The sequence below is a fragment of the Meles meles genome, chromosome 19 (genome assembly GCF_922984935.1).
Source record: "Meles meles chromosome 19, mMelMel3.1 paternal haplotype, whole genome shotgun sequence".
Lineage (NCBI taxonomy): Eukaryota > Metazoa > Chordata > Mammalia > Carnivora > Mustelidae > Meles > Meles meles.
The window spans coordinates 18,488,611-18,508,993 of record NC_060084.1 but is presented as its reverse complement, the minus strand read 5'-3'; the positions used below and the strand labels follow the sequence as shown (position 1 = coordinate 18,508,993).

At 39.1% G+C, this 20,383-nt stretch overlaps 1 protein-coding gene across 4 annotated transcripts in view; it reads left to right on the top strand.

The window, feature by feature from the left end:
* Window positions 1-20,383, top strand: part of CBFB (core-binding factor subunit beta) — a 59,609-nt gene that overhangs the window by 28,474 nt on the left and 10,752 nt on the right. For 2 of the 4 annotated variants that reach the window (XM_045988583.1, XM_045988581.1), the window contains 2 exons: window positions 3,473-3,589; window positions 14,086-14,181. In XM_045988583.1, the coding sequence (XP_045844539.1) occupies window positions 3,473-3,589; window positions 14,086-14,181 (213 nt within the window). Of the gene's footprint in view, window positions 1-3,472; window positions 3,590-14,085; window positions 14,213-20,383 lie in introns of all 4 variants that reach the window. The other 2 variants (XM_045988584.1, XM_045988582.1) reach the window with 1 other exon arrangement.

The window sequence follows — 20,383 nt, the reverse complement described above, 5'->3', positions numbered from 1 at the left end:
TCATTATTTTCAGTGAAGGTACTTTAATGTTTAAATGGCATTATTAAATTGCAAAATGGCAAACTGTTACGAGACAGAATTTTATTTTCTTCATACTTTGAGGTTAGGTATTCATGAATGTATGAAAGCACCAAACATTTGGAGATCTACATATAAAACTATTATTTGAAGGTGAACATCTAAATAAACCACCAGGATCATCTAACTATTATTTTACATATGATTCCAGGCATAAGCCTTGACTAAGAACTGTAATCACTTTCTGAATCCATTTAGGAATTTCCCAAAACAGATAAGTGGTTGTGGTGCCTGGGTGGCTCAGTCAGTTAAGCATCTGCCTTCGGCTCAGGTCATGATCCCAGGGTCCTGAGACTGAGCCCCATATTGGGCTTCCTGCTTTTTCCTTTCCCTCTGCCTGCCACTCCCCCTGCTTGTGCACTTTCTCCCTCTCTCTTTCTCTGTCAAATAAATACATAAAATCTTAAAAAAAAACAAAAACCCAAATTAGTGGCTTTCTTTGTCATGAGGGAACTTTTATAAAGAAGTAATAAATGGGCTTTAAAAAAATTCAGTAATTTCATAAGGAAAATATTTTTGACTATAGAATTAATATGAATAAACTGGATTATGGAATCATTGATATAAATCTCTCATGAAGAACATAGAACCTGATCATGAAGGTAGAATAGAAGAACTCTCTTCATGATTAGTGTGAGAATTTAAACTAATGAAGTACTTGGTGAAATGTTACACTCCTCACTGTATGGCACCCTACCCCTGCTAGAAAGAGTAGGTGGAGATCTTGATTACAAGATGTGTTAAATGGAGTTATATTGATAGATGGTGTGGAGGGATATTGTTTTTAGGTTTTGTGAAGTATTGGAAATGAGATTGTCACAGTCACTTGTTTGATGAGGTGCATATTAGTGGAGTTTTAAATTCACAGTGTGGAAGAGAATGAGCACTTATCAGAACAGAAGGAAATGTGTGGTTAAACGGTTTCAGCTGTAACTGTAGACTATTTCCCTTGGTCCAAATGGGAGGAGAAATGGAACCTTATGTTTTGGGGTTTTTTTCCCATTATAAATAGAAATTAGTTCAGCCTGGAGCCTTTAACCAAGAAAAAAAGCTGTGTTAGTAGTAGAGGGGAATGACAAAAATGTGTACTAAGATGGCATAAGTCTTGTAGGTTTTATTTTACAGGTGTCTCAGTTTTCATTTTTGAGCATATTTATAATTATTGACAGTCAGTTATTCTTATTAAACCTCTCGAAAAACAAGAATGCCCCAAGATTGTTGAAGAAACTGCTGAATTGAATAAAGAAAAAGGTGATGCTTCCAACTTTTTCCTAAGAATGAAGACTGTCTTAACCAATTTGATATAATTACAGTAATAAATAATGCTAATGTTAGCTCACAGAAGCTCTTGGATTATCAAAATAAAATATATTTGATACAGACAAATGAACTTTATTAATAAAGATACAGTTGATAACCTGGAGTTTTGAAAAATCATGGAAGTCCTGCTTTCTCTGCATTTAAAAAATCTTATTAAGGCATTAAATGATAAGAATCTGTGCTGGTTTTTATCCCGAAGTCCATGTTAAATGAGGTCGAGAAGACCTTTTTTTCTAAAGTTACTATTAGGATAGTATAGTATTAGGAAAGTGGGGACTGTAGGAATTGTAATAAATTTCTTATATTTCTTACTGTATCTTAATAAAACTAATATGATAGCATTTGCACCTTTGCTTCCTTGATGGATCCTTAATGGCTCTTGAGAACAGTTATATTTTCAGACATTATGGGAATTTGGTGATTGAAAATGAAACTGGTCTGAAATTAGGAATTATACCTGAAGTGACTTTTGCTTTAGAATTATTTATATTTATTTGACAAATAATGGTGGATAAATGTTGTATCACTTATGTTTCTTTGGTTAAAAGCAGTAGAAATCAACTCTGGCCAACTGAAGTAAAAAAAAAAGAAGAAAAAAGCAGCATTACTTCATGGGAAGCTATGATGGAGCTTATAAAACTGAAGGGAACTATGAAGAACCTGACCCTGATCCAAAGTGGGGATCCAAAGTAGAGGGAAACTGTGTGTGCTCTCTTTAGGGGCTGGTGAATTCCAGTTTTCCATCTTTATAGCTTTTTACCCAAGGTTCAAAAATCAAGGCAAAGTACCTGATTGTCCTAGCTTCAGCTGGAAGAACCTACTTCAAGTATCATTTTACTACACTTTTTTTTTTTTTAAAGATTTTATTTATTTATTTGACAGAGAGATCACAAGTAGGCAGAGAGGCAGGCAGAGAGAGAGGAGGAAGCAGGCTCCCTGCGGAGCAGAGAGCCCGATGCGGGGCTCGATTCCAGGACCCTGAGATCATGACCCGAGCCGAAGGCAGCGGCTTAATCCACTGAGCCACCCAGGCGCCCCCATTTTACTACACTTTTTACAAAATCTGGATAACTTTTTTTTTAAACTAATTTGAGGGGCATCTGGATGTCTCAGTCGGTTAAGCATCTACCTTCAGCTCAGGTCATGATCTTAGGGTCCTGGGATCAAGTCCCATGGCAGGCTGCCTGCCCACTGGGGAGTCTGCTTGTCCCTCTGCTTCCCCCCTAGCTTATGCTCTTTCTGTTTCTCACTCTCTCAAATAAAGAAATAAATAAAATCTTAAAAAAAACAATTTGAAAGAATTGTGATAAGAAATAAAGTCCTTTTTTAAAAAGATTTATTTATTTTAGAGAAAGAGAGCATGAGCAAGTGAGAGGGAGGGGCAGAGGGAGAGAGAGAATCCCAAGCAGATTCTCTGCTGAGCCTGCAGCCTGACGTACTGCTCAATCCCACAACTCTGAAATCATGACCTGAGCCAGAACCAAGAGTTGGACGCTCAACTGACTGAGCCACCCACATGCTCCTACAATTCTTTTTTTTTTTTTAAGATTTTATTTATTTATTTGACAGAGATCACAAGCAGGCAGAGAGGCAGGCAGAGAGAGAGGAGGAGCAGGCTCCCTGCCGAGCAGAGAGCCCGATGCGGGGCTCGATCCCAGGACCCTGGGATCATGACCTAAGCTGAAGGCTTTAACCCACTGAGCCACCCAGGCGCCCCAGCTCCTACAATTCTTTTTTTTTTTTTTTAATATTTTATTTATTTGACAGAGAGAGATATCACAGCTAGGCAGAGAGGCAGGCAGAGAGAGAGGAGGAAGCAGGCGCCCCGCGGAGCAGAGAGCCCGATGTGGGGCTCGATCCCAGGACCCTGGGATCATGACCTGAGCCGAAAGCAGAGGCTTCAACCCACTGAGCCACCCAGGCGCCCCAGCTCCTACAATTCTTAACCTTATAATTGTATTCATTTTTTCCCCTAAGAAAACCACAGGTTTCCTTAGTAAGCTTATAAATAACTTCATTTCTTATGTCCATGATGGCTTATCATTGGTTTTTGTCCTTTTTTTCTGTGTCTTAGGTGTATTTGAAGGCTCCCATGATTCTGAATGGAGTCTGTGTTATCTGGAAAGGCTGGATTGACCTCCAGAGACTGGATGGTATGGGCTGCTTGGAGTTTGATGAGGAGCGAGCCCAGGTAGGGTGACGTCAGGCTCCACTGAGCACGGTCCCTTTCTGTACCACTAATCTTGCCTTCATCTGTGTATCTGTTTTACCCCATCTTTAACAGTAAGTATAAAAAGTCAGGTTCAAGTGGTATTGAAGAATTCTGAAGATAGATGTTGAGACCCATTTTGGTCCTGGTTTGGGGAAGTTTTTCCTTCAGTGGTTCTAAATTTCATTGGATTATTCCTATCTGCTCAGTGGGGCACTTCCAAGTCCAGTAAATGGTTCTGTTTAATATTTGTTCTTGACCTTTAGAACATTATCGGGGGAAAAAACAATTCAAAATAAAATACAGAATTTCTGGCGTGGCTAAGTGAGGAGTTTGGCAAATCATCTCCTCAAAAAGCAGTGATTAAAGTGGACAAAATTGTTTAAGAAAAAAAAAATTTAAGGTCTCTGGAAATTAACTAAAGGCCATACATTGAGAGGTATTTATTCAAACAAAGCTATTGAATTTCAGTAAGGACCTAATAGTCTGTGACATTTTATTTTTAATTAATTTATTTTTTAAGATTTTACTTATTTATTTGACAGAGATCACAAGTAGGCAGAGAGGCAGTTGGGTGCTGGGGAGGGGGGAGAAGCAGGCTCCCTGCGGAGTGGAGAGTCTGATGTGGGGCTTGATCCCAGGACGGGATCATGACCTGAGCTGAAGGCCCACTGAGCCACCCAGGCGCTCCAGTCTGTGGTGTTTTAGTCAGTAGTGAGCGCTTCCATCTCTTCCCTCATCTCTGTGGTCTCTCAGGCAAGGCAGGCAGGGCAAGCCATGAAGACTGGCAGCTCTGCCGTCCTATCAGAAGGAGCTGACTTTATTTAGAGCAGTGTTTGAAAAAAATCCATGCGCAGGGATGGTATCAAAAAATAATAGAGGTCTCTGGCAAACCCTCTAAGAAGGCAGATGTTGTGGGAAGCAACATAATGGCAGACTAGCCAGAAATTTATCAGAGAGATCTAGGGGAACAGGCCACTAAAGTGGGCCCTAATAAAATCACACATACTTCTCATGGTCCAGGAGACTGTGTGCCTGTGTGAGGCAGCACCCGCTCAGGAGAGAACAAAGTGGGCCCTTGCTATGTACTATGTACTAGTGTACAAAGGGTACGTAGAGTGATGAACTCCCTGCACTTTGGAAGTATTGAAGCTGCACACAGATCCAATGACAAAAGACAGAAGCCTGTTGGCTCAAAGTGTTTAAGCAAAACCCCTGAACAGTCATTGCCCGATCACTAAGTTAGGCTAACCCAGGGCAACTCCCTAGAAAGTTAGGCCTAAGAAGAAAACAAAACAAAACAAAACTAAACAGTGACACCAGAGGCTAAATAATAACTGGTGAAAATGTCCAAATTGTTTGAAAATTTTTCATTTCTTTTTTAAGATTTTGTTTATTTATTTGACAGAGATTATAAGTAGGCAGAGAGGAAGGCAGAGAGAGAGGGGGAAGCAGGCTCCCCAGTGAGCAGAGATCCCGATGCAGGGCTCAATCCCAGGACCCTGAGATCAGATCTGAGCCGAAGGCAGAGGCTTTAACCCACTGAGCCACCCAGGTGCCCCGAAAAATATTCATTTCCATATCCAAGAAGTTCAGTGAACTTGAAGTTGGGTAAAAACAAAGAAATCCACACCTAGATGCATCACAGTCAAATTCTGAAAAAGAATCTCGAAAGCAGAATAAAAAGGACTCAACACATGAAAGGGAGCCGTTAAGATTAACAACTGACTTGTCTTTTGAAATTGTGCAAGCTAGAAGGTAGTGGGATGACAGTGACATTCAAAATGCTAAAAGAACACGTAAAAATATGATTATTAGTAGATGTTGATTTCTTTGGATTGTTTTATATTAATTTTCTTAATGAAGTTAAAATAATGACAAGAATAAAAAGGAGTTCTTTTTTTTGTTTCTTTCTGTTGTCTTTTCCTATGCTCTCCATATATAGAAACGTTAGAATTTTCTTACTGAGGATCAAAACCCAGAACCTTCCTAGTAAATTAAAATTCAAAATTAAAATTCTTGGTACTTGGCTGGCTCAGTTGGTAGAGCATGTGGCTCTTGATCTTGGGGTTGTGAGTTCAAGCTCCATGTGAGGTATAGAGATTACTTTAAAAATAAGTAGTAAATAAATAAATAAATACAGAACAGAATTAAAATTCTTAAGAAAGAATCCCTGCTGGGGCACCTGGGTGGCTCAGAGGTAAAGCATCGGTTCAGGTCCCGATCCCAGGATCCTGGGATCAAGCCCTGCATCGTGCTTCCTGCTCAGCGGGAAGCCTGGCTTCTCCCTCTCCCATTCCTTCTGCTTCTGTTCCCTCTCTCACTGTGCCTCTACCTGTCAAATCTTTTTTTTTTTTTTTTTTTTTTTTTTTTTTTTTTTTTTTTAAAGATTTTATTTATTTGACAAAGATCACAGAAGCAGGCAGAGAGAGGAGGAAGCAGGCTCTGGATTTTCTTCATGTGTAGATCTTTATTTATTGGGAAAGGATTAGGATAGACTTGTTATATCATTTTTGTTTTATAAGATTTTATTTATTTATTTGACAGAGATCACAAGTAGGCAGAGAGATAGGCAGAGAGAGTTGGGGGAAACAGGCTTCCCGTCAAGCAGAGAGCCCAGTGTGGGGCTTGATCCCATGACCCTGAGATCATGACCTGAGCCGAAGGCAGAGGCCTTAACCCACTGAGCCACCCAGGCACCCAATAAATAAAATCTTTAAAAAAAAAAAAAAAAAAGGAAGGAAGGAATGAAGGAAGAATCCCTGCTATCTTGACTTCTACAGAGATAAGGAGTTACCAACTCTTTCAGAAAAAATAGTAAATAATCCTCAATTTAGAAGGCTGTTTCTGTAGGAAGTGATATGGTAGATTACATTTATATAAGGAAAAATTTCAGATTTAATTGATTTCTAAAACTGAAGTATTTTGTGAAAATGATAAAGTTTTAAGTTTAATCCACCATATCTTCCATACTTGGAATTTTCCAAGTCTTGTTTCCCCAGTCTATAAATTGAGCTTTGTCATTATAAAGTTAGTACCATCTGTTTTGATTATAAACTAATACAATAACAGGTCTTACACAATCTAAAAATTTTAAAGCAGGAGACTCCAAACATTGAATCAGCAGTGAGCACTTCTGTATAACCTTCCCTATCCCAAAATCATCTGTAAGATATGTACAAGTTAGGAATGGGGGCTTCATTGTCATATAATTATGAATACTAACCCCACTGCTTACATCTGTTATGGACTGAATATTTGTATTCCCCCAAAATTCATAAGTTAAAGCCTCAACCCCCAATGTGACTATATTTGGAGATAGGACCTTTATGGGGGGTAACTAACGTTAAATGAGGGTCATAAGAATGGGGCCCTGATATGATAGGATTAGTGTCCTGATAGGAAGACATACACAAGAGAGCTTGTTCATTTTCTCTGTCTGCTCTATGAGGACAGTATTCTTTAACAGATACTGAGGTTATCTGGTACCTGGTAAGCTAAGAGATAAACAGTATGGTCACAATTCCATTTTAATTAAAGTTTGTGAGTATTTCAGCTGAAGTATTTTCACCAGTATTGTCTTTTTGCCTTTATTCAGAGTACTTTTGACTAATGTTGGCAAGGATATGAAACAATAGGTGGTGTGTTGGTTATGTCAAATTGACATAACAATTGGAAAACTGGCAATATATACTAAAACTGCAAATTACATATACCTGTGATCCAGCAGTTCTAGTCTAAGTCATGGTGTGCAAAGGGATTGAATACAAAATTCATTAAGAGATATGTATTGGGGGGCGCCTGGGTGGCTCTGTGGGTTAAAGCCTCTGCCTTCGGCTCAGGTCATGATCCCAGGGTCCTGGGATCGAGCCCCACATCAGGCTCTCTGCTCCGCAGGGAGCCTGCTTCTTCCTCTCTCTCTGCCTGCCTCTCTGCCTAGTTGTGATTTCTCTCTGACAAATAAATAAAATATTTAAAAAAAAGAGAGAGATGTATTGGACTTGTAGCAGCACTAGTAATAGAAACTGCAAACTGCTCAAGTGCCAGTTAACAGTAGAATGAATAAACTGCTCATTCACAAAGAAATGCAATGATAATGAAAACTACAACTAGCACACAAATATGGATGGATTTCACAAATATATTGAGTGTACCCAAAAAGCACATGCTGTATGAATCCATTCATCTGAAAGTACAGAAATGGGCAAAACTAATAAGTTTTTAGAAATAAGGATAAGGGCTTATCCCTGAGAGAGGAGGCTACATAGTGGAATGGAGCAGAAGGAGACTTGTGAGATGCTATTACTGTTCTGTTTCTTCCTATGGATTCTAGTTACATGGAAAGTTCAGTTTGTGGAAATCCATCAAACTGTAATTTAGGACAGTGCTGCCCAGTAGAATTCAGATGTGAACCACATAATATAATTGAAGTTATTCTAGAAGCCACATTAAGAAAATAAAAAGAAGCAATTGTATTTAATTTTTATATTTTGTTTAACCCAGTATATCCAAAATATCATACTTGAGCATAAAATTAATATAAAAATTTACTGAGATGTTTCACATTTTTTTCTTTGTAACAAATACTTGAAATCCAGTGTGTATTTTCCATGCACAGACTCAGGCTAGCAACGTTCCTTTTTTTTTTTTTTAAGATTTATTTATTTGAGAAAGAAAGAGAGCGCAAACAGGGGAGGAGGGTCAGAGGGAGAGAATCCTGAAGCAGACTCTCTGCTGAGTGAAGATGCCAATGTGGGGCTCGATCTCATGACCCTAGATCATGACCTGAGCTGAAACCAAGAGTTGGATGAGCCACGCAGGCGCCCACAGATTAGCTCCATTTCAAGTGTGCAGTAGTCACATGTGGCTAGTTGCTACCATGTTGGACAGGAAAGCCTTAATATAAGTATACTCTTTTGTATATGTAATGTACGACAATAATAATGTGTTTTAAAAAAGTTTACCACAAATGAATATAATTCTGAGTATAGTTGCAGAAATAATTAAATCATGTTTACTGATTATATTTTCATCATTCAATTTATTTTCTGTAATTTGTAGGGATAAAATTCATGGTTGTCTTTATGCTTTTGGTTTTCAATAATTGTAACTCTCTAAAAGCTTAAAAAACAAATTTTTGGTACTTCACCATTGGATGCTTTAATCAGAGATTTCCAGCAAATTTTGAACAAGGTGTAACTGAATACTCATTTACCATAAAAAGTTCAGTGCCAGTGAAGGACCTGTGTTGATTTCAGAGTCATTGCTCGAAGAAGACTCAAATTTTCTAAAATCCAAGATGTGGGTGTACTGTTCTGATGAGTTTTTTGTTTTTTGGTTTTTTTTTTTTTTTAAAGATTTTTTTTTATTTTTATTTATTTGACAGAGAGAGAGATCACAAGTAGGCAGAGAGGCAGGCAGAGAGAGAGGAGGAAGCAGGCTCCCTGCGGAGCAGAGAGCCCGACGTGGGGCTCGATCTCAGGACCCCGAGATCATGACCCGAGCCGAAGGCAGCGGCCCAATCCACCGAGCCACCCAGGCGCCCCTCTGATGAGTTTTTTATATTCAACATCAGCTTTATCACATTCTACAGTTCTATTACTTTATAGACACACAAATTTCTAATTTATACAACTATTACTTCTAAATGATTGGCAGACTATCTTTGGATACAGTTATGAATTACATGTGCTCCATCTTATTCCTAGTAAATTTCTATTTCATAGTATTTAAAAGATTTTTATTTATTTATTTATTTGAGAGAGCGATTGCCCATGTGCATGAGGATGGGGAAAGGGGCAGGGAGAGAGAAAGAGAATCCCAAACAGACTCCTTGCTGAGTGCAGAGCACAAGGTGGGTTTGATTCAGATCCCACCACTGGGAGATCATGATCTCGAGCCAAAACTAAAAGCCAGAGACTCAACCGACTGAGCTACCCCAGGAGTCCCTCTGTTTGTTTTTAAAAATTCACTGAGAATGTTTCTTTTTTTTTTTTTTTTTTTTGAGAGAGAGGGGAAGAGCAGAGGGAGAGAGAATTGTAAGCAGGCTCCATGCCCAGCTCGGGACTGGACTTAGGGCTGGATCTCACAAACCCTGAGATCATGACCTGAGCTGAAATCGAGAGTCAGACACTGGGGCGCCTGGGTGGCTCAGTGGGTTAAGCCTCCGCCTTCAGCTCAGGTCATGATCCCAGGGTTCTGGGATTGAGTCCTGCATTGGAGCCTGCTTCTCTCTTTCTCTGCCTCCCTCTCTGCCTATTTGTGATCTCTGTCTGTCAAATAAATAAATAAAATCTTAAAAAAAAAAAAAAAAAAGACAGTAAAGTGACTGAGCCACCCAGGCATCCTGGGAATGTTACTCTTTATACAGTGTGTGCTCCACCAGCAATTGTATTATCAATATAAGAGCAAATAATTTTATCTTCCCTATTGTACTTTTTAAATTAATTTGCTTTGGCAGTCAGAAAAAAAGATGTTTCAGGGGCCTGGTTGGCTCAGTCAGTATAGCACCAACTGTTGATTTTGGGATTGTGAGTTCAGACCCCATTGTAGAGAATACTTAAAAATAAAACCCTAAAAAAAAAAAAAAGATATTACATCTTTAATGTAATGAACTTTACAGAGCTTAATTGGGGAGGGGGGGTGGCGCCTGGGTGGCTCAGTGGGTTAAGCTTCTCCCTTTGGCTCAGGTCATGATCTCAGAGTCCTGGGATCTGAGCCCCGCATCGGGGTCTCTGCTTGGCAGGGAGCCTGCTCTCTGCCTGCCTCTCTACCTACTTGTGATCTCTTTCTCAAATAAATATAAATACATACATACACACACCAAAGTTTAATTTTGGTTCTATGATCAAGTTAGAAAAATGGAACCATTATTTGAATTAACAGACTTCCTGTTTAACATACCTGTTGACACTGATGTAAAACTGATGTCCTTTTGCTGTTGGCAAGGTTTTAATTAAATCAGCACATAAACAGCTTTGCTTTCTGTATGTGCATGATAATGTGATTTGAATCATTTGTCATTTGTCAGTGAATTAAATCACTTGATTTAAATGAAGTTGTGTTTTGCAGAGTGATGTTAAATGTACCGGTTGCAGCTGCTCGTGTTAAATTGTCGCCTTTGAAGTATATGTTGATGCTTCTTCAGCAATTTTATTTCTTTTGGTTTTCATGTGATCAGTGATACCATTCTGGTCTTCACAGAGAATAGTAAATGTCGTTATTTTATGCAAATTACTTGTTCCATCATCAGCTTTCTTGGAAATGAATTTGATTCTTAATTTTTCATTAAACCTGTACTTCCAGTTTTTAAATTCACTGCTGCAGAAAGATATTACTAAACTGTAAAATGAATATAGTTAGAGATTTAGGCAATACAATGAAGACAGAATCACTGTAGCAAGAATGTTGAGAATATTCTGTATATGCTGTGTGAGAGGACTGCAAAGCCTTTATTTGCCATAATGGGTTTTACTACACCCACCTTTTATGATGACTACACCTGACTCCTTTGGACAAATCATGGTTAAGACCGTAGTGTAACAAGTAGCTTGTGGGGACGAGAGTGTCAACAGCTGCTCCCACTGCCATCTGAGATCGGATAGAATGAGTTGTCCCTAGCCATTTTGAGCAAACTTTATGGGTGAGTATGTCATTTTATCAGGAGTTTCCCTGTAATGCCCTTGAAGGGGGTAGGTGTTAGTTAAAAATAACACTGGTCATTGTTAATCATCTATAAAATTAAAGTGCAGGGTGCCTGAGTGGCTCGGTTAAGCCTCTGCCTTCCGCTCAGGTCATGATCTCAGGGTCCTGGGATTGAGCCCTGCATCCAGCTCTCTGCTCAGCAGGTAGCCTGCTTACCCCTCTCTCTGCCTGCCTCTCTGCCTAGTTGTGATCTCTCTCTCTGTCAAATAAATAAATAAAACCTTTAAATATGTAAACCGGTAAATAAAAAAATGAAATTAAAGTGCAGACTGTTCACTGCGCATACATTTCACCTCTTGCTAGAAAGGACTCAGACAGAAGCTGGAGTTAGAAACCAGAGAGCTGGGCGCCTGGGTGGCTCAGTGGGTTAAAGCCTCTGCCTTTGGCTCAGGTCATGATCTCAGGGTTCTGGGATCGAGCCCCATATCAGGCTCTCTGCTCAGTGGGGGGCCTGCTTCCCCCTCTCTCTCTGTCTGCCTCTCTGCCTACTTGTGATCTCTCTCTCTCTGTGTCAAATAAATTTAAAAACAACAACAACAACAAAGAAACCAGAGAGCTACCAAATCTCTCTTGGCTTATTTTACTATAACTATTAGTAATAATACTTTCTTTCTTGTAGTTAAATAAAAATCTGTGACCATTGCTAGAATATACATTAGTGGCTAATAACTTCCTTAGGGAATTAGATCACATTTCATGTTATATGCTTTCATTTCATCATGTAATATTCCTCTACTGTACTTACACTTGACATTTATATATTGATTTTGTAATTATTTGTTCATCATCGCCCTGCCCCACTAGACCAGAGACTGTGAGAAGCACGATTGTTCCGTCACATTGTATCCATGACACCTTAGCACAGTGACTTGGACATAATAAAGACCCAAACATTTGTAGAATGAATGAAAAAGTGATTGAATGTACAGGACAGGAGTACCCTGTTACCAGTAGATGTGTCCCAGTTGATAACTAAACAATGGAAAGCCCTTGGGAGTTGGGGACAGTGTTCTTTTGCAGGTACCTCAAGCTTATATGGTATATTCTGAGAATACAGTAGGAATGTGTAATGATATTTAGTCAGAGGTGTAAATTTGACATACCTGTAAATGCTTGTAAAATAATCAATAGCACTTATTGTATGCTGTCCAATGGTATGCTTAAGCATGTTTTATATGTTATTTAATCTTTACAGCAGTCTTACAAAGTAGGTATTACTACTAAGCCCATTTTACATGTGAGTTTACTGAGGCATAGAGAAATGAAATGCCTTCCCCTGGGTCATAAAGCTGGTAAATGCATCAAAGAATAGAAATTTGATTACACCTTTCATGTTTTTTTTGTGTTTTTTTTTTACACCTTTCAGTTTTGTTTAAGTTACAGATGTCTTATCATTGACAATTTTAAGTATTAAACAGCCATACTAATAGTGACAAATAAAACATGCATCACACAGAACACAATACCAAGCAGTGTAGGTATGTTCCAGATAGGTGCAGCACACATTTACATTACAGTGGTTGTGGGTCTTCTCATCTTCCTGCTGTGCTATGCTCAATGTGTGATTACATCTCCGTTGTGTTTGCACGATGGCTGCTCTGTCTCTGGGCATAGCATCAGCTCATAGGAAGGAGAAAAGATGAAATGTCTCTTAAATAACTTTCTTAGAAGCCCCATTAGGTGACTTATGCTTCCGTCTGATTGGTTAGAACTGAGTTACTGGTCATCCCATGCTGCAGTGAATCTAGGAAGGTGAATATTGATGACTTTTGGGTATTTTTATCTTTTAGTTTCTTCCAGTGTACCATAAAAAAATCCTAGTATTAAGAAGTGTGTGACTGCAAAGGTTGAGCATCCTGTGCTATAGACAATGAGAGAGCTTTTTTTAAGTTGGGGGTATTGTGGTCAGATTGTGCCTCAGGCATGCTCTGACGGCTGTGTGGTAGATTGGAGATGACAGAAGGGAAGCAGGAAGAGACTGGTTAAGAGACCTTTGCAGTAATTTTAATAAGTGATCTTAGAAGCCTGAACTAGGAAAATGTAGAAAATAAAGGACACATTAAGTTTCCAAAAGTACTTAGGAGATCATATGGCTAAGACTTGGTGGTTGATGGGCTCTATGGAGACAGGAGAGTGAAGAGCCAAAGATGTCTCAGATTGCTGGCAGAAATGAATGAGTGGTGCCGTGAATGGAGGCTAAAGGGGAGTAAAAGAGAAAGTTTAAATCGGTTGTCCCTTAGATGCAGTGAGTTTCAGGTATCTGGATTTTCTTCATGTGTAGATCTTTATTTATTGGGAAAGGATTAGTATAGACTTGTTACATCTTTTTTGTTTTATAAGATTTTATTTATTTATATGACAGACAGAGATCACAAGTAGGCAGAGAGGCAGGCAGAGACAGGAAGGGAAGCAGGCTCCCCGCTGAACAGAGAGCCCCATGCGGTGCAATGCGGGGCAGGGGACCTCCATCCCAGGACCCTGTGATCATGACCTGGGCTGAAGGCAGAGGCTTTAACCACTGAGCCACCCAGGCGCCCTATCTTTTTTTTTTTTTTTTTTAAGATTTTATTTATTTATTTGACAGGCAGAGATCACAAGTAGGCAGAGAGGCAGGCAGAGAGAGAGGAGGAAGCTCCAACATTAGCCTTTTTATAATGGTTTTCATATTTGGAGAAATACTCAACTATTCATTTCCTCCAAGAAGCAAACACTGTCAAATTGTAAGTTTTTATTGTAAATCAAAATTAAAATATCCTTTTCATGTATTCCCCCAGCAGGAGGATGCATTAGCACAACAGGCCTTTGAAGAGGCTCGGAGAAGGACACGTGAATTTGAAGACAGAGACAGGTCTCATCGGGAGGAAATGGAGGTGAGAGGTTCACAGCTGCTGGCAGTAACTGGTTAGTACTTTACCCCAACCTCTGAGGCTCTCTTTGTCATGTTTGTGCATAATGTTTTTTATAAGTAATTTAATTTTGTCTTTCATTTGTCAAAAGTTTTGTGTTCATTGAATGTAATTGCTATAAAGAGACAGTCTTAATTTTAAGGTTGTACATGAATTCATTTATTGATCCTCATAAAAACGATTTACTGTCATGTATATATTCTTTTTTTTTTTTTTTTTTTAAATTTTTATTTGACAGAGAGAGATCACAAGTAGGCAGAGAGAGAGAGAGAAGCAGGCTCCCTGCTGAGCAGAGAGCCCAATGTGGGACTCGATCCCAGGATCATGACCTGAGCCGAAGGCAGCGGCTTAACCCACTGAGCCACCCAGGCGTATATATATATTCTTTTAATTGATCCAAATATCTTTCCTCTTTTTTGTCTTATTTGTAAAAATTACTTTATCATATAGATATTTTTAGAACATTATTAAAACTCTTTGGAAATAATACTACTTTTTTTATGAATGTCTTGATTTTGTAAGTGTAATGTTTGACCATTTGTGTATTCTCTTTACTAGAGCAGTATTTAATATTTTCAAACTACTCAAAGAAGGGAATTAACCTAAACCTTTTTTTTTTTTTTTAAAGATTTTATTTATTATTTGACAGAGAGGGAACACAGCAGGAGGAGGGGGAGAAGGAGAAGCAGGGTTCCTGCTGAGCAGAGAGCCTGATCCAGGGCTGGATCCCAGGACTCTGGGATCATGACCTGAGCCAAAGGCAGACGCTTAACGACTGAGCCACCCAGGCGCCCTAACCTAAACCATTTTTCTTTTAACTTTTTTATGGTACAGAGATAGAAATACTCACAAAAGAAATATGTAGCTTAATTATTGTAAGGCTAACATCCTGAAAACAGCATGCAGATTAAAAAAAAGTCAAACTTTGACAGCTACCCCAGAAGCCTCCTCCATGTGGGCATCGAATTATGACCTTCTTCCTCCCCTCGAAAGTACTTATTACCTCAGTTTTTATACTGATCACTTCCTTGTGTCTTTTTAGTTTTATTACCCATGCCTCCTTCTGTTTTCAACACTGAAGTTTAGTCTTACCCAGTGTTTGAATTTGATAAGACTTTTAATTGACATGGATTTTTTTCTATATAAAATTATACCCTGCTTTAAGCAGAGTTTAAATATAATAAGATTTATATTTAAAGTATCTATACATTGTTCAAAACTCCAATTTGTATAAAAAATATACTCTGACAAAACAAAAATAATCAAGATGAGAACTAGTGTATTTGAAAAGGATATTGTTAAATGTTAATATATTCTTCAAGTTTATAAGCTTAATTATCAACATGAGCATTTCATTTAAGAATAGGAAAAAGCACATATTCATCTTTGATAATCAGAAGAAATTGAATTAAAATATAATTATAGTACATGAACTAAATAAAATAATTTCCAGGGCGCCTGGGTGGCTCAGTGGGTTAAAGCCTCTGCCTTCAGCTCGGGTCATGATCTCAGGGTCCTGGGATCCAGCCCTGCATTGGGCTCTCTGCTCGGCAGGCAGCCTCCTTCCTCCTCCCTCTCTGCCTGCCTCTCTGCCTATGTGTGATCTCTGTCTGTCAAATAAATAAATAAAATCTTAAAAAAAACAAAAATTAAACATAAATAAATAAATAAAATAATTTCCAGGCATTAAAGAGTGTTCTGCAAATTGCACAACATTGTAAATGTACTTAACACTACTGAACTCTGCACTTAAAAATAGTTAAGATGGTAATTTTTATGTCAAATGTATTTTAACACATTAAAATTTTTCAATTGGTGTTACAGAAAATTTGTGGGTTTTCCAGTCACAAAATTATATGTTATTATTACATTATTATTATATTATTATATTTATATTATTTTATATAATTATATAAAATTATGTTATTATTACAATATTATTATATGTTATTATTACACTATTATTTAAATTAACACAAAAGTGTGTGTGTGTGTGTATTCCTCTATGTGACAATATATTTTTTAGAATAAATGAAAAAAATCAAGCTACTTAGTGGTTAGTGTATAAAATAGAATTATCTTTTAATGATTGAGATTTCCCTTTGTCAGTGAATGAATTAATCTAATAGGGTGATAGCAACTTATGGTACCCCCAAGAATATAGTGCTTTTTAGCTAGAAGAAGAGACAGGAGGATATTATGCAATGCATTTATTTTCTTTGAAGCTTTTGACTCTTGTGATCAGACTTCCCACGACATTTTCTTTTTTTTTTTTTTTTTAAAGATTTTATTTATTTATCTGACAGAGAGAGAGATCACAAGCAGGCAGAGAGGCAGGCAGAGAGAGAGGAGGAAGCAGTCTCCCTGCAGAGCAGAGAGCCCGATGCGGGGCTCGATCCCAGGACCCTGAGATCATGACCTGAGCCGAAGGCAGCGGCTTAATCCACTGAGCCACCCAGGCGCCCCCCACGACATTTTCTTGCAGATTGCTTGTATCTGTAGTAGTAAGAAGTTTTTAGACATAAAATATGCACTTATCTTATACTTCTGAATCTTTTTGCTTAATGCTGTTTGTTTCCTTTTTTTTTTTTTTTTTAAGATTTTATTCATTTATTTGACAGACAGAAATCACAAGTAGGCATAGAGGCAGGCAGAGAGAGAGAGGAAGAAGCAGGCTCCCTGCTGAGCAGAGAACCCGATGCGGGGCTCGATCCCAGGACCCTGGGATCATGACCTGAGCCGAAGGCAGAGGCTTTAACCCACTGAGCCACCCAGGCGCCCCTGTTTCCTGACTGATAATGTACCTTTCCACCCATTTGTTAAAATCCAGCTTAAACGTTCTGTTGGTCCCTTCTCCAGCCTGCTTCACTGTTATTAGCCCTTCCACTTTATAGTTTCCAGAGCACTTATTTTTGTTATTGTTCTTACAGAACAGTATGTTGAAACAATTAAAAACATGTCTGTCCTCTATTATAGATTCCCAGTGAGATGGGGGCCCCTGATTTTTTAACCCTCACATTACCCACCACAGCGTTTTGTTTTGTTTTGTTTTTTAAAAATTTTATTTGTTTATTTGACGGAGAGAGAAATCATAAGTAGGCAGAGAGGCAGGCAGACAGAGGGAAGCAGGCTCCCTGCTGAGCAGAGAGCCCGATGTGGGGCTCAATCCCAGGACCCTGAGATCATGACCTGAGCTGAAGGCAGAGGCTTAACCCACTGAGCCACCCAGGCACCCTGACCACAGTGTTTTGTGTGTTGTGTTTAGTTGTCTAATGTAGATCTTCAGAAAATAGTTCTTATCCTGGCTTTCTGAAAACTAGAGTTACAGGGTAGACTAGAAGTTAGTCAAAGTAGAATAATACATGTTACTGGTCTCTGGAAAAGTTTTAAATGTTTGTAATTTGCTGGTTTGTATTAGGTAAGTTTTAAGTCACAACCCCCAACTATGTTGTCCTGGATTCTGCATTAGGGACTGGTAAATACATAGATGAAAATGCACAGGGGCTCCTGGGTGGCTCAGTCTGTTAAACTTCCAACTCTTGATTTCAGCCCAGGTCATGACTGTTGGGGTCATAGGATCGAGCCCTGAGTCGGGCTCCATGCTGGATGTGGAGTTTGCTTAAGAGTCTCTCTTCTTCTCCCTCTGCCTCGCACCCCCTCACACCCTGCTTGCTCTCACACTCTCTGTTTCTCTCTCTCTAAAAATGGAAGGAAGGAGGGAAGGAAAGATGGCTTCTGTCCTTGAGCAACTGTCAGTCTTGAGGGAAGATAGATATATAAACATTGGAGACTACTTTAGCAGCGCCTGTACATAATGGAGGTTCAGAAGGGGAACAGTGAACAGTGTAGATGAGGACCTCTGCCTGGGGAGTTCACAGGGGAATACCCTTGCAGGAATTTGAAGAAAGAGTGGGAGTTTGCCTACTGGACAAGCTAGGGAGAGCATTCTGGGCAGAAAGAACAGTGTTTGCAAAGGCATGAAGCAGTAAGAGGTCTTGTCATGTCTGAGAACAGGATTGGTCAGTCTTTCTGGAACAAGCCAATGTGATTTTAAATGAATAGAAGAATTGTTTTATAAAAAGTGCTCTTTGGCTACATTATATTTGAAAAATAACTTGGATAATTAATGGAATAATTAAGTTTTTGCATATATTTTGCTTTAAATAAAATTGTAGATTAGTGACACTAAGAGTTGTCATAAATGCTAGCTTGATTATTCTTTATTTTTTTTTATTTTTTTTTATTTGACAGGGAGAAATCACAACTAGGCAGAGAGGCAGGCAGAGAGAGAGGAGGAAGCAGGCTCCCCGCGGAGCAGAGAGCCCGTTGTGGGGCTCGATCCCAGGACCCTGGGATCATGACCTGAGCTGAAGGCAGAGGCTTTAACCTACTGAGCCACCCAGGCGCCCCTAGCTTGATTATTCTTATAAATAATGCTACTTGGGGGCGCCTGGGTGGCTCAGTTGTTAGGTGTCTGCCTTCGGCTCAGGTTATGATTCCAGCCTCCTGGGATCGAGGCCCTGCCTTGGGCTCCCTGCTGGGCCGGGAGCCTGCTTCTCCCTCTCCAGCTCCCCTGTGCTTGTGTCCCCTCTCGCTATTTCTCTCTGTCATAAATAAATAAAAATACATATTTTTAAAAATCATGCTACTTGAAAAACATTCTGGTGTGTGAATGTATATGTATGTATGTTTATGTTTGTATATGAATAAAAGCATTGTCTGTTGATAGAGGTGTTAAATAATTTGTTGCTCAGATAGTTTTCCAGTGAGTTTTATGTCAGTGATTTGAGAGCATGGGCTTTGGAGTCAGGCCTAGTGGGGATTCCTGCTCTATCACTTGCCAATCTCTCTTAAGCTTATTTTCTCATAGAAATTGTGAGAATTAGATAGGAAAATGCTTGTAAAAGCACTTAGTGTGGTGGTTGGCTGGTGTATGCCTACAGTGAATAATAGCTCTAAAATACTTCTTTAGCACTAAAAGCTCTACCACAGTGCTGTTTCTAGTTAATTGAATTACCTGGCTAAGAACAACCTTTTAGTTCTCTTAAGTGTATCAGAGCACTTTCCCTGCATTATGACCTGGAGCATAGAAAAAAATGGTTAGATTATCATCAATAATTTAAGATGCCATAGTCCCTTGAGGCAATAATTTAACATCAGTTCTTATAGAAAACTGCCATCTACAAAATTGGGCTGGAATCTGACTCCAGAGCTACACTGGCAGTCATTTAGGGGAGTTTTGGGTATGCGTGTCTTTTGGTACTTTGTGCATATGTATTTTGCTTCCTTTTAAAAAAATCCATAATGGGGCGCCTGGGTGGCGCAGTCAGTTAAGTGACCAACTCTTGATTTCGATTCAGGTTGTGATCTCAGGGCGTTGTGAGGTCAAGCCCCACTTCAGCCTCCCTGCCCAGTGTGTTTGGGACTCTCCTACCCTCTGCCCCTCCCTACTGCGCTTTCTCTCTCTTAAATAAATGAATAAACCTTTAAAAAAATAAAAATAAAAAAATCCACAGAAATTTCTAATCTTATTTTCTTACAGTTTACCTTCTTTTTCCTAAAAGGGGACGACATTAGGAAAAATTATTGTCCATAATATTGTCCCTCCCCCCATAACTGAAACATATACAGGGGACATGATGCCATATACTCTAATAGTCTTAATATACTTGAGGAATCTGAGACTCCGAGGAAAATTAATTGACTTGCTCTCTTTCAAGTAGTTGATGAATGGAAAGAGAAGTGAAGACTTAAACCAGTTTCCTAATCAAAAGGCCTCTACAAATACAGCCTAGCACTGGGAAATGAATTTCCACATCATCCATAAAGATGATTAAGTTGAAAAATAAAACCTGCCAGGAGAGGTTAGAAACTATTTGCCTGGAAAAGAAAAAGCTGAGGCAAAAAGAATAATAATGATTCCAGTGGGTGGTCCTGATGTCTGACTGGAGGCGAGGGCCGAGGAGAAATGGTAACTCGTGGGTGGCAGTAACCCAGTAAATGGTCCTTGGAAGTGTGAGATCCTGGCAGGTCAGCGGCTTAGGGATGTCCCACCCCTGTTTGGATAACCTCTGAGGCCTCTGGCCCCGTGGTGCTAACCTTGCAGTGGTGGTGCTCGAGCATTTAATACATGCGTAAGGATAAGGTTACTAAAGGCTTTGATTTG